This window comes from Dendropsophus ebraccatus, chromosome 11 (genome assembly GCF_027789765.1).
Source record: "Dendropsophus ebraccatus isolate aDenEbr1 chromosome 11, aDenEbr1.pat, whole genome shotgun sequence".
Taxonomy (NCBI): domain Eukaryota; kingdom Metazoa; phylum Chordata; class Amphibia; order Anura; family Hylidae; genus Dendropsophus; species Dendropsophus ebraccatus.
Window position 1 is genome coordinate 39,914,652 of NC_091464.1, and position 14,472 is coordinate 39,929,123.

Consider the following 14,472-nt stretch of genomic DNA (forward strand, 5'->3'; position numbering starts at 1 on the left):
TTCTGGGGTCAGAAAGGTCAGTGCTTATCTATGAACTTACTAAGAGAAGATTGCAGGGTGTTGTGGTTTGCAAGACTGCTCCGTGCTCAGTCACTCCTAACAGCCCCTCCCCTCTCCATAGCCACATAATGGAGACAGAAATCCTGCTGCTTCTGAAGTGAGGGGGGAAGCTGGGAGATTGCTTTTTCAGTCCAGAAGGAAACTCTTTTGGTTTATAAAACCTATTACAAAGTTTCTTAAAATCTTTTGTACTGTTGATATTTAATGTTTTTAAAAAAATGACCCTGAAATGACAGTTACGCTTTAAGGCTGGGTTCACACTATGTATATTTCAGTCAGTATATTTCAGTCAGTATTGCAACCAAAACCAAGAGTGGATTAAAAACACAGAAAGGCTCTGTTCATACAAGGATGAAACTGAGTGGATGGCCGCCATATAACAGTAAATAGCTGCCATTATTTCAATACAACAGCCGTTGTTTTAAAATAACATCAAATATTTGCCATTAAATGGCGGCCATCCACTCAATTTCAACATTGTGTGAACAGAGCCTCTCTTGTGTTTTTAATCCACTCCTGGTTTTGGTTGCAATACTGACTGAAATATACTGACTGAAATATACGTAGTGTGAACGCAGCCTAAGTTTATAATGTCACTCAAAAAGAATTTCCTATTTCTTGCTGTTCGTGTGGCTGAATTCGTTAAAGAGACAAAAGTTATTTCGTTTATTCATATAGCTGACACAAAGGCTGTTCAGACACAGCGATTTGGGAATTATCAGCGACCAGCAATGATTTGAGAACATGTTGAACGATATCGCTCCATGTAAATGGACCAATATTCCACAATTATCACATAGGACTTTGCCACAGGGGCTCACAATCTAACCTTAGTATGTTTTTGTACGTGGGAGGAAACCGGAGTACCCACAGGAAACCCTTATGCAAACACGGGAAGAACATACAAACTTGAAGATTTTTCACTGGTTTGATTTGAACCCAGGACCCCAGTGCTAGAAGGAGAAGGTACTAGCCACTCATGCCCAATGCTTTTACTCTGAAAGCCTGTCACCGTTTTTTTCTGAGAAAATTCCTAAACAAAAACTTTTCATAGATTGGGATCTAGTTAAAATTGGCTTATCATTAGAACCAGTGGGGAGAATCACAGGTGTGCTGCTGTCCCAGTCTTCCTACAGTAGATGCATTCTGAGGTAAATCTATGGTGCTCATCTCCTTCAGAGAGCCAGGGAGAGAAGATCGTGAGGGGGCTCAGCACAGTTTAGGTAAAGTGGTGTTCTGGGGAAATATTTTTTTATTTATTTAGGCTTAGGGCGAAGTTAAATAAAAAAATATATATGCAGTCGCCCTCAGTCCTCTGTTACACTGCACTTCCTTGTCTCTGTGTCACACAATAAACCTCCAGCTTGGTTAATCAATGGCAACAGAGGTGTCTTGCCGCCTGCCTCATTGGCTGAGTAGGAAGGTCCTTGTGCCACACAGACACAAAGAAGTGCAGCATAATGGGAACCCACTTGGTGGTAGATGGGGAATTAAAGGGTGCAGGTATAGGATTTTTGCTTCTAATTAAAGGCATGCAAGTTTCCCCAGAATACCCCTGTAAATGTCAGTAACGTGTTAAGCCCAAAAAAAAAAAAGAAGAAATATATATATATATATCTAATATATATATATAAAAGCATAAGCACTCCGCATAAAGGACCAGGAGCATGGTCAATTTTGGCAAGGGTACACTTTACAACAAATTGTATTGGCTGCTATGGCATTTCTCTCCTCAATGAAAGTAGTGGTTGACAGATTGAGTGATGGAGTCAGTAACTCTACTGTTTTTTGTCCTTCAGCTCACATTTTATTTCCATACTCTGTGACTGAATGATGAAATAAATTACATCATGTTTGTCAGGACTGTCAGGGAGACCCATTATGTTGTCACATACAGATAATTGCACCTTAACTTGCATTAAACATAGACCAAATGGTGATCGATGGGTGTAGACAACATATGCGAAAAACATGCGGTGATGTGTTAGACAATCTAAAAGGCGACTGTTACGAGGTAAGTGGATAAGAAGAGAATGCGGTTTTGTGTTTGTACTCTGGTGTATACTTGCATATATCCATAGCTATCTGCACACACAGATCGGCTATGTGAAAGTGTGATCGGCCATGTGAAAGTGTAAGCGATCAACTGAGGAGCGGGAAAACACCCGCTCGTCAGCTGGTTGCATCCTTTGTACAGGAGGTAAAATTTATTGCTATTGTCCCACATCTTCCTTTGTAAACAGGGGATATCTGGGCGATAACTACATTTGCACTGATCATTTGTGGCTCAGCCTTGCCATTAATCATGCCTTCTAAAGGCACTGCAAATGACCGTCAATCTCGCTGAGCGGCGGTCGCTTGCATCCATGCAGTCCCCCATCCTACAGGCTTGACCCACACTGCCCATTACTGCTGTATTATGTATTTCATGCTGCAATTTTTGAGGATGTGCTACAGAGAAATAGAGGAGCAGGAACTTCTCTTCTTTGTGCAGTGTATGAGAAGGATCAGTCTCCATCCACTCTAAGCTGAACTCAAGGAAAAGTGATTATTACTGAGAGAGTCTGCAAAGGGGAAGACTGCTGATAATTACGCAGTTCTTCTTGTGCACATCCTAAAATGACACTCATGCTTCAATTGCCCCCTGGTTAGTTTCTCATGCTAAGATAAATGCTTTTGTCTGTTGACACGTTCAGCATTGCACTTTGACTATTCAGTGGCTACCACAGACCCATACATGTCTCTTATGTTGCATTGGAACAGATAGGCTGGCCTTCACTCCCTATGTGCATCATTGAGCTTTGAGCATTGAGCTTTTGTTGCCAATGACCTCTGGATTTTACCTGCCTAGCTGGGCTTGATTGACAGGATTCTCCTTATTTATAAAGGGAGAGACAGAATCAATTTATCCCGAGGGTTGGGGAGGAAACCATCAGAGAACCACATCCTTAATGTTATGCACCTTTACTAACACTATGACCTTGACCTTGCAGTCATTGCAATCAGGGAGCCTATGCCTGCTGTTTGCTGCCTATGATTGGGCTGCACTGAGCACTTGCCAGGTTCCCTTTAAGAATAGATATGAGTCATGAGCGCAGGATTTAGGAAATAAAATGAGAACATTGTGGAAAGTCAAGAGGCTTGCCTTTGCTGTGTGTATGAACATTGGATATACATGTAACATTTATCAGCCAAAGTGTTTTCTGTGTCTTTTTATACAAAACTTAAATTTCTTATATTATTTTCTGAATATTTGCCATGCACAGGTTTTGGTTGAGGATTGTGTCCCAGTATTGAAGATGTATGCCAAAGAAGGGCGAACCTTTGATTATGTTATAAATGACCTTACTGCTGTCCCCATCTCTACATCTCCAGAAGAAGGTGCTTCTTAATACATTGCTATTTCTGTGTTCTATGCCTTTATATAATTACATTACACAGTCAGTGGGATCTACATAGGATGTTCTATATCTGATTGCAGTTCCAAACTCATTTACTTTAAGGCTGCGTTCACACTACGTATATTTCAGTCAGTATATGTATATTTCAGTCAGTATATGTATATTTCAGTCAGTATTGTGGTCCTCATATTGCAACCAAAACCAGGAGTGGATTAAAAACACAGAAAGTCTCTGTTCACACAATGTTGAAATTGAGTGGATGGCCGCCATTTAATGGCAAATATTTGCTGTTATTTTAGAACAACGGCTGTTATATTGAAATAATGGAAGTTATTTACTGCTATATGGCGGCCATCCACTCAATTTCAACATTGTGTGAACAGATCCTTTCTGTGTTTTTAATCCACTCCTGGTTTTGGTTGCAATATGAGGACCACAATACTGACTGAAATATACGTAGTGTGAACGCAGCCTAAATTGGTTATCCAGTGATACAAAAACATGGCCACTTTCTTCCAGAGACAGCACTGCTTTTGTCTCCGGTTCAGGGGTGGTTTGCGAATAAGCTCCATTCACTCAAATGGAACTAAGTTGCAAAACCTGGAACCCAAACTGGAGACAAGAGTGGTGCTGTCTCTGGAAGAAAGTGGCCATGTTGTAGTACTGGATAACCCCTTTAAGCTACATAAAAATGCTGATCTTCCTGTGTTGTCAAATGGCTTGTCACTGCTCCTTGATGTCTTGGTAATTTAGTTTGCCGTATATGAAAAGTACTTAAAAAAATTAATAGCCAGTTTATAGTCAGCAATAAAAGATCGATTTCTGGAATAATGGATATTTACTGGATGTAAACACCATTTGGTCCATTACTGATTATTATAGTCAGAACATACATGGTTATCCTGAGGAACATGAATTATTGCTGAATGCATAACAATGTCCTGGCAGCATGGAAACATGCTGCAAGAATCACTTATTGAGGTACGACACACGTAGCATTTCAATTAATACAGCAGTAGTATAACACTCCAATCAGATCAATGTTCCTGTTAGTATGATTGAGAATTTCATATTCAACGTATATACACATAGAGGGAGATTTATCAAACATTTTGTAAAGTGAAAAAAAGAAAAAATTGGTCAGCTCTCCTAGAACACCGTTCACACTAGGCAGGAGCACATTGTTATGGCTGTAGGGATCTTCCCGGGGGATGGTGTGTTTGGACACAAGTCAGGCAGCAAACTTGGACTTTAGAAAAATCAGCTTTGATGTTTATTGGTAACATAAACAGTCCAGCAAAGTAAATCCAGCAACACTGTGCTTTAAAGGAGAAGTCCGGCCAAAATTAATTTTTGATATGTTGTTACTTATGAAAAGTTATACAAATTTCTAATGTACATTAATTATGGGAAATGCACATATAGAGCTATTTCCCTTAATTTAGTAGATCAGGAAGTGTTAGAAATATCTCTGAAGAAGTGACGTCACGACCCAGGGTGTAATTCCTATGAAGTGTCCAGCAGGGGGCGCTCTCTATATAGAAGTCTATGGGACTTTATTGTTTCTATGGGTTTCTATGTAATGTAATGTAATGTAGTGTACAGTGCTTTATTGAATGAATACATCTATGGAATACTTTGGGGAGCAAGTGTCCTTGCTCCCCAAAGTATTGCATAAATGTATTCATTCAATACATTCAATACACAGTAAGCCCGCCGATCCGCCGCATTTCCGCCGAATTCCCGCCGATCCGCCACACGCTGATCCGCCGCATTCCCGCCGATCCGGACCATATACATTGAACTACAGCTCCCATCATCTGCTTATAGTATGAACAGGTGATGGGAGCTGTAGCTGGGTAATGGATATGACATGCCGCCGGGCGCAGGGGGGAGCCGCTCAGTACACAGGAGCGCTCCCCCCTCCTCCTCCTCCTTCCGTGATAACTTCCGCCTATACCAATGCTGAGTCCCTGCCTGGCCGCCGCTCTCCGCTCTCCCCCCCATACATACCGGCTCCCGATGCATCCTGGTGTCCGCGCTGATGCCGGGAGCCGGTATATGAGAGCGGAGAGCGGCGGCCAGGCAGGGACTCAGCATTGGTATAGGCGGAAGTTATCACGGAAGGAGGAGGAGGAGGGGGGAGAGCTGCTGTGTACTGAGCGGCTCCCCCCTGCGCCCGGCGGCATGTCATATCCATTACCTGTTCATACTAGAAGCAGATGATGGGAGCTGTAGTTCAATGTATATGGTCCGGATCGGCGGGAATGCGGCGGATCAGCGTGAATGCGGCGGATCAGCGTGTGGCGGATCGGCGGGAATGCGGCGGAAATGCGGCGGATCGGCGGGCTTACTGTGTATTGAATGTATTGAATGAATACATTTATGCAATACTTTGGGGAGCAAGGACACTTGCTCCCCAAAGTATTCCATAGATGTATTCATTCAATAAAGCACTGTACACTACATTACATTACATTACATTACATTACATAGAAACCCATAGAAACAATAAAGTCCCATAGACTTCTATATAGAGAGCGCCCCCTGCTGGACACTCCATAGGAATTACACCCTGGGTCGTGACGTCACTTCTTCAGAGATATTTCTAACACTTCCTGATCTACTAAATTAAGGGAAATAGCAGTATATGTGCATTTCCCATAATTAATGTACATTAGAAATTTGTATAACTTTTCATAAGTAACAACATATCAAAAATTAATTTTGGCCGGACTTCTCCTTTAAGGATAAAACAAAACAAAAAGGTCTTGCCCGTCTGGGCACTTACTAACACAGGTCACCTATCTGTCACTTCCATAGGCGGTATCGTGGAGTGTGAATAGGCCCCAGCAGTGATATAACTCCTTGCTCCCAGGAAACACAGCATGCAGGCTGTTCACCCTGGCTGAGAGCAATCCCCTGTAGCACTGTGGAGCTTTTAAGTTGTTGCAGGCTAATCAGGGCACACCTGACTGCAACAACTGAACTGGATCGGGGGGGAAGGGAATGGCAGGTCCCACTACCAACCTACCCACCATTCCAGTAAATCCGGCCCGGAAAATGTAAAGAACAACTCAGCAGCATAATACTGCTGAGTAAGAGATCTTTCCCGGATTTACCATCTCACCGTAAGCAGTAGCCTGGGTGAGATGTACCTCCCCTCGAACACTTTACCTGTGACATGTCCACATATCCCCCCCCCTCTTTTTCAGACCGGAGGGCTGAGCATTCTGTCCCCACAGACAGTGTACCCTTGATAGGGCGTCAGCATTTGCCTGTAACTTTCCTGGCCTGTGTTCCACGGTAAAATTAAAGTTTTGGAGGGACAGAAACCATCTAGTCACCCTCGCATTTTTCTCTTTATTAACCTTCATCCATGTTAGGGGGGCATGGTCGGTCACTAACTTGAACTTTCTGCCTAGCAAGTAATACCTCAGGGACTCTAGGGCCCATTTCACTGCCAGACATTCTCGCTCCACAATGGCGTAGTTTTTTTCGGCCGGGGATAACTTCCTGCTTAAGTACATCACCGGGTGCTCCTCGCCATTCACGACCTGTGAGAGAACGGCGCCTAACCCTGTATTAGAGGCGTCTGTCTGGACCAGAAACTCTTGCCTAAAGTCAGGGGTAACTAGTACAGGTTGTTGACACAAGGCAGATTTAAGGCTTTGAAAAGCCTTCTCGGCCTCTGGAGTCCATGTCACCATTGCGGACTTACCTCCCTTTGTCAGGTCAGTTAGCGGGGCTGCAACTGTGGCAAAGTTTGGCACAAACCTACGGTAATAGCCCGTAATACCCAGGAAAGCTCTGACCTGTTTCTTTGTGAGGGGTTTAGGCCAATTCTGTATTGCCTCGATTTTATTTAGCTGTGGTTTGATTAACCCCCTCCCAATAATGTAGCCCAAGTATTTGGCCTCCTCTAAGGCTAGTGCACACTTCTCTGCATTGATAGTTAACCCTGCATCACTTATGGCCTCTAACACCGCCTGGACTTTACAGAGGTGACTTTCCCAATCAGGGCTAAAAATGACCACATCATCGAGGTAGGCAGCGGAGTAATCACGATGTGGTCGCAGAATCAAGTCCATCAACCTCTGAAAAGTGGCAGGGGCTCCATGTAACCCGAATGGCATCACTACATATTGGAAGAGCCCATCAGGGGTGGAGAATGCAGTCTTCTCTCTAGCCTCAGGAGTGAGGGGGATCTGCCAGTAGCCTTTTGTGAGATCGAGGGTGGTTATGTACCTGGCATTACCCATTCTTTCAATCAACTCATCTACCCTGGGCATGGGGTAGGCATCGAACTTGGAGATCTCATTTAACTTTCTAAAATCATTACAGAACCTCCAAGTTCCATTGGGCTTTGGGATTAGCACAATCGGGCTGGACCATTCGCTCTGGGACACCTCAATGACTCCTAGGTCAAGCATACGTTTTACCTCGGCTGACACCGCCTCCCTCCGTGCTTCTGGTATCCTATAGGGCTTAAGGTTTACCCTGCTTCTAGGCTCAGTTTCAATGTGATGGTGAATGAGATGCGTACGCCCTGGAAGGTCAGAAAACTTGTCTTTATTTTTCTGCAAAAACTCTTTAGTCTCCTGCTTCTGTGACACTGATAGAGTATCACCAATCTTGACCGGAGGGATTGGTTGTGACAAATTATTAATAGAGTTTGTCGCCACCAAGGATTCCCTGTCTTTCCAGGGTTTGATCAAGTTTATGTGATAAACTTGGAAAGGCTTCCTTCTACCTGGTTGGTGTACCTTGTAGTTTACCTCACTGATTTTTTCTACAATTTCATAGGGACCTTGCCACTTTGCTAAGAATTTACTTTCTACAGTGGGAACAAGAATGAGTACCCAGTCACCTGGGCTAAATGTCCTGATTCTCGCAGAACGATTGTAAATTCTGCTTTGGCCCTCTTGCGCCCTCTGGAGGTGTTCCCTTACTAGGGGCATTACAGTGGCTATACGGTCCTGCATTTGTGCTACATGCTCAATAACACTCTTGTATGGGGTGGACTCACTTTCCCATGTCTCTTTCGCTATATCCAACAAACCCCTAGGGTGACGACCATAGACCAACTCGAAGGGAGAGAACCCTGTGGATGCTTGGGGCACTTCCCTAATAGCAAACATCAGGTAAGGAAGTAAGTGATCCCAATCCCGACCATCTTTTTCCACCACTTTCTTTAACATATGTTTTAGGGTTTTATTAAACCTCTCCACTAATCCATCTGTCTGGGGATGATATACAGAGGTACGTAGGTGTGAGATTTTAAACAGTTTGCATACATCCTTCATCACCTTTGACATAAACGGGGTACCTTGGTCGGTCAAGATCTCCTTGGGGATCCCCACCCTGGAAAACATATAAAACAATTCACGCGCAATTGTTTTGGATGCAGTGTTTCTTAAGGGGACAGCCTCAGGATAGCGGGTTGCGTAGTCTAAGACCACCAAAATGTACTGGTGTCCCCTTGCCGACTTTACAATGGGACCCACTAAGTCCATTGCAATGCGGTCAAAAGGTACCTCTATGATGGGGAGCGAAACCAACGGACTGCGGAAATGCGACACTGGGGCGCTAAGCTGACATGTGGGGCACGACTCACAGTATTTTTTTATGTCAGCATAAATCGCAGGCCAATAAAACCTCTGGAGGACTCTCTCCTGCGTTTTATCGGTCCCCAAGTGGCCCCCAAGGACATGATTATGGGCCATGTCGAGTACCTGACGCCGGTACGACTTAGGCACCAGAAGCTGTTCCACAACCTCATCATTAATTTTAGTGACTCTATAGTAGAGATCGTTAGTCACAGAAAAATGTGGAAATTTTTTCTCAGCTTCTGGTTCCTGAGGTACCCCATTCATAACAGTGACCTGCTCTCTCGCATTTTTGAGAGTGGGGTCCTGCAACTGTGCAGTACCAAAATTATCCCTAGACACCTCTAAGTCTGGAACATTCTGCTCAGTGGGAGGAGCCTCTTCCTCACCAGCCAGGACCTGCAAAGGAAAAGCATCATTTTCATCCTGTACATTTTTATCATTTACCGTGGGTAATGCAATAGACTTAGGGGTCTCCTCACTCCTTTCAGGGGATTGTTGTTTTCCCCATAGAGCCCAGAACAATGGAAAATCATGCCCCAATATCACATTATGCATAAGGTTTTTAACCACACCCACTTCATATTGTACCGTGCCTAGTTCAGTCCCGACATTAGCCAGTACTATAGGGTAAACCTTTGTATCACCATGTATGCACACCACACTCATATGTCTTTTTGGCACAAAGTCCCCAGTCACCAGACTGGCATGCACCAAGGTGACAAGGCTTCCTGAGTCCAGCAACGCCTTAACAGGGAAGTCATTAACAGTAATGTGGCAGACTTGCGGTTCAGTCTCTAGTCCAGTGACCGCAACAAAAGACGGTTCCGCAAATAGCGACTGACGCCGGCTAGCGTCACACTCCATGGGCTCAGCGGTAAGAGGGCAATGGGCAGACACATGTCCCGTCTCATGGCATCTCCAGCACTGGATAGGGCCTGGTCTCCTTGGCAAGGAGTCCTTTTTAGGGCCACTTAGCCACCTGGGACCATCACCAGTCTTTTGCCCTTGAGACACCTCCTGAGCGCTCTTCCCTCTATCAGCACCCCTCCACACTCCCCCAATAGATGGAAGTCTCTTACCAGCCGATGGCACAGATCTGGCACTCCGTGGAGGTGAAGGTGCTGCAGGAACATCACGGAGGTAGTCCTCGGTCGCCTGGAACCTCTCCACAAGGCTGACGAGTTCGTCGGCACTCCTAGGGTCACCTTGTCCTACCCAGCGTTGTAGATCAGCAGGAAGTGCACGGAGGTAGCGATCCATCACGACCCTCTCTAGGATCTGGGCAGGAGTAGAGGTGTCTGGCTCCAACCATTTTCTTGCCAAATGGATCAGGTCGTACATCTGGGACCTCGCTGACTTGTCCAGACTGTAGCTCCAGTTGCGGACCCTCCGGGCACGGACAGCAGCAGTAACTCCTAGTCGGGCGAGTATCTCTGCTTTTAGCCGAGGATAGTCTTTGACCTCTTGCTCACTGAGGTCATAATAGGCCTTTTGAGGTTCGCCTGTTAAATAAGGCGCAATCACTTCTGCCCACTCAGTGGAGGGTAACTTCTCTCTCTCAGCCACACGCTCAAAGACAGTTAAGTAGGCCTCAATATCATCATCAGCAGTCATCTTTTGCAGCGCACGCTGCACGGCTCTTTTCACAGACAAAGTCTCTGGCGCGGCTGCTGCCACCAGCTGGGGATTAGCACCTGCAGACGCCTCCTGCTTTGCTATCAGGTGCTCAATAAGTCTCTGTTGTGCAGCCATTGTCTGTTCATGGCGCAGGTTAGCGTCTGTCAGAGCCTGTTGTTGCTGCAAACTCACTTGCATTAACTGCTTCATCATCTCCTCCATGTTGCTTGGCTGTTTTTGGAGTGAAGCCGCAGCCTTCACCCAGGACATAAGCAGCTGTAGCCAAGTTGATGCACACCGTTGCCCCTAGCAACCGTTTTGCCCGCTCCGCAGCACCAATTGTAGGGATCTTCCCGGGGGATGGTGTGTTTGGACACAAGTCAGGCAGCAAACTTGGACTTTAGAAAAATCAGCTTTGATGTTTATTGGTAACATAAACAGTCCAGCAAAGTAAATCCAGCAACACTGTGCTTTAAGGATAAAACAAAACAAAAAGGTCTTGCCCGTCTGGGCACTTACTAACACAGGTCACCTATCTGTCACTTCCATAGGCGGTATCGTGGAGTGTGAATAGGCCCCAGCAGTGATATAACTCCTTGCTCCCAGGAAACACAGCATGCAGGCTGTTCACCCTGGCTGAGAGCAATCCCCTGTAGCACTGTGGAGCTTTTAAGTTGTTGCAGGCTAATCAGGGCACACCTGACTGCAACAACTGAACTGGATCGGGGGGGAAGGGAATGGCAGGTCCCACTACCAACCTACCCACCATTCCAGTAAATCCGGCCCGGAAAATGTAAAGAACAACTCAGCAGCATAATACTGCTGAGTAAGAGATCTTTCCCGGATTTACCATCTCACCGTAAGCAGTAGCCTGGGTGAGATGTACCTCCCCTCGAACACTTTACCTGTGACATGTCCACAGGCTGAAATTGCAAACACACAAAAACACAGAAAAATGCAGCAGCTCACCGCAACAGCAAGATACAGACTCACCACAGACATGAAAATAGTTAAAAGCAGCCCCCCCAACTGCCAAAAAAAATTCCACAAAAATAATGAGGCAGTTTACGCTGTTTGCAAATAGTAACCAAGAGACTCATTATTTTTGTGGAAATTTTTTGGGGCAGTTGGGGGGGCTGCTTTTAACTATTTTTATGTCTGTGGTGGGTCTGTATCTTGCTGTTGCATTTTTCTGTGTTTGCAATTTCAGCCATGGCAACGTCCTCCTGCCTAGTGTGAACGGTGTTCTAGGAGAGCTAACCAATTTTTTCTTTTTTTCTGTGTTCCAGTTGGGGGAGTGGCTGCCTCTATTTGGTCATGCACTCCACCTGTCTCACCCAGGTGGTGCAATTATTTTTGCAGTTATTAGACCAGGGGCCTCAAACTCGCGGCCCACGGGCCAACTGCGGCCCTCGGGGACACTAGTTTGCGGCCCCCACCTCAATGGTAATTTTACTGTAAGTGCGGCCCAGCCCCGGATTAAATGCCTGCCGCCCCGAATCTTTTTTTCGCCGGCATCTTTCGAGCCAGATGCGGCTCTTTTGATGGCCGCATCTGGCTTGCAGGTCGCAGCGGCTGCCCCTCCGCCTCACACACCGCCCACCCGACGTAGAGCCCGGACGTCCTTGTCCAATCAAATCAGCGCAGGGTGGAGGCGTGGAGCCGCTGCGGCTCCACACTCCCTCCCTGCACTGATTTGATTGGACAAGGACGTCCGGGCGCTACGTCGGGTGGGCGGTGTGTGAGGCTGCTGCTGCTACCCCAGGTGAGGAGGCCGCGGCACCCGGGATGTGGAGGCCGGTGGGGAGAGGTAGGATGCCGAAGGGGAGAAGGGGAATGCCGGTGGGGAGAAGGAGGAGGCCGGTGGGGAGAAGGGGGAGGCCGCAGAGGAGACATGGGGGAGGCCACAGGGGGAGGGGATAGACACTTTGCCTGCTGGTTCCTTGGAGGGGTACTCAAGGATGGGGGCCCCCAGCCTGGAGTACCCCTTCAATGCAAAAGATGTGTGTGTGTGGTGGGGGTCAGGCAGTGTGTGTGTGTGTGTGTGGTGGGGGTCAGGCAGTGTGTGTGGTGGGGGTCAGGCAGTGTGTGTGTGGTGGGGGTCAGGCAGTGTGGGGTGGGGGTCAGGCAGTGTGTGTGTGTGTGGGGTGGGAGTCAGGCAGTGTGTGTGTGGGGTGGGGGTCAGGCAGTGTGTTTGTGGGGGGTGGGGGTCAGGCAGTGTATGTGTGTGTGTGGTGGGGGTCAGGCAGTGTGTGTGTGTGTGTGAGGGTGGGGGTCAGGCAGTGTGTGTAGGGTGGGGGTCAGGCAGTGTATGTGTGTGTGGGATGGGGGTCAGGCAGTGTGTTTGTGTGTGGGGTGGGGGTCGGGCAGTGTGTGTGGGGTAGGGGTCAGGCAGTGCGTGTGTGTGTGGGGTGGGTCAGGCAGTGTGTGTGTGTGGTGGGGGTCAGGCAGTGTGTGTGTGGTGGGGGTCAGGCAGTGTATGTGTGTGTGGGCGGGTTAGGCAGTGTGTGTGTGTGGTGGGGGTCAGGCAGTGTGTGTGTGGGGTGGGGGTCAGGCAGTGTGTGTGTGGGGTGGGGGTCAGGCAGTGTGTGTGGGGTGGGGGTCAGGCAGTGTGTGTGGGGTGGGGGTCAAGCAGTGTATGTGTGTGTGGGGTGGGGGTCGGGCAGTGTGTGTGGGGTGGGGGTGAGGCAGTGTGTGTGTGTGTTCCATTCATGTTCAGAAAGTTATATGTTAAGGAACTGTCAATACAGACATTTGAATCTGAATGATAATAGTTACATTTCTCTAGTCAGCAACTATATGTGGTTTTAACAGATGAAAAGATAAAAACATTTGATGACATTGGAATGTTTTTGTAAGAGCTTTTCTTGTGGAAAACCTGATGCAGCCCAGCCTCACCCAGACTCTACCTCCAGCGGCCCCCGGGTAAATTGAGTTTGAGACCCCTGTATTAGACGGATCTTGCATGCCCAGAGCATAGGCGTATTACACTACATGGAGAGGCCATTACAGTGTAGGGTCTGCCTCGATATGAGTCCACCTTATCGTGGTGAGGCAGTTTACGCTGTTTGCAAATAGTAACCATGGTGTAAAGTGAAACTGGCTCAGTTGCCCTTAGCAACCAATCAGATTCCACTTTTCATTCCTCACAGACTCTTTGGAAAATGAAAGGTGGAATCTGATTGGTTGCTAGGGGCAACTGAGCTAGTTTCACTTTAAAGAGGACCAATCACCTAAATTTAACTGTCCCTGTTGTAAAAGTTCCTCTCTCCCTAAGTCTATCTCTGAAGATACAGACTGTCTTTACAGTCTGTATCTTTCTAATTTACCTAATCCATCCTAGCGGCGCAGTAAGGCCGGGCGCGGCCATCTTGATTATGTCCCTTGCGTTCCAATGGTGCGTTCCACCGTCGGACCGCAAGTGACGTCATCAACATGGCGCCCGGCTTTACAGCACCACTACAGAGGACTGGGTAAAGTATAAGATACAGACTGCAAAGGCAGTCTGTATCTTCATAAAGTCTATTCCTGAAGATACAGACTGCTTTTGCAGTCTGTATCTTATACTTTACCCAGTCCTCTGTAGCGGTGCAGTAAAGCCGGGCGCCATCTTGATGACGTCACTTGCGGTCCGACGGTGGAACGCACCATTGGAACGCAAGGGACATAATCAAGATGGCCGCGCTCGGCCTTACTGCGCCGCTAGGATGGATTAGGTAAAATATAAGATACAGACTGCAAAGGCAGTCTGTATCTTCAGAGATAAACTAAACTGTCAGTTA

General features: G+C 46.8%; 1 protein-coding gene across 1 annotated transcript in view; it reads left to right on the forward strand.

The window, feature by feature from the left end:
• The window catches only part of SMS (spermine synthase), a 105,087-nt gene that overhangs the window by 47,550 nt on the left and 43,065 nt on the right, over nt 1–14,472 (forward strand). Inside the window, exons 7-8 of the mRNA XM_069945140.1 lie at nt 1,985–2,074; nt 3,327–3,441. Coding sequence (XP_069801241.1) covers nt 1,985–2,074; nt 3,327–3,441 — 205 coding nt within the window. The remainder of the gene's footprint in view (nt 1–1,984; nt 2,075–3,326; nt 3,442–14,472) is intronic.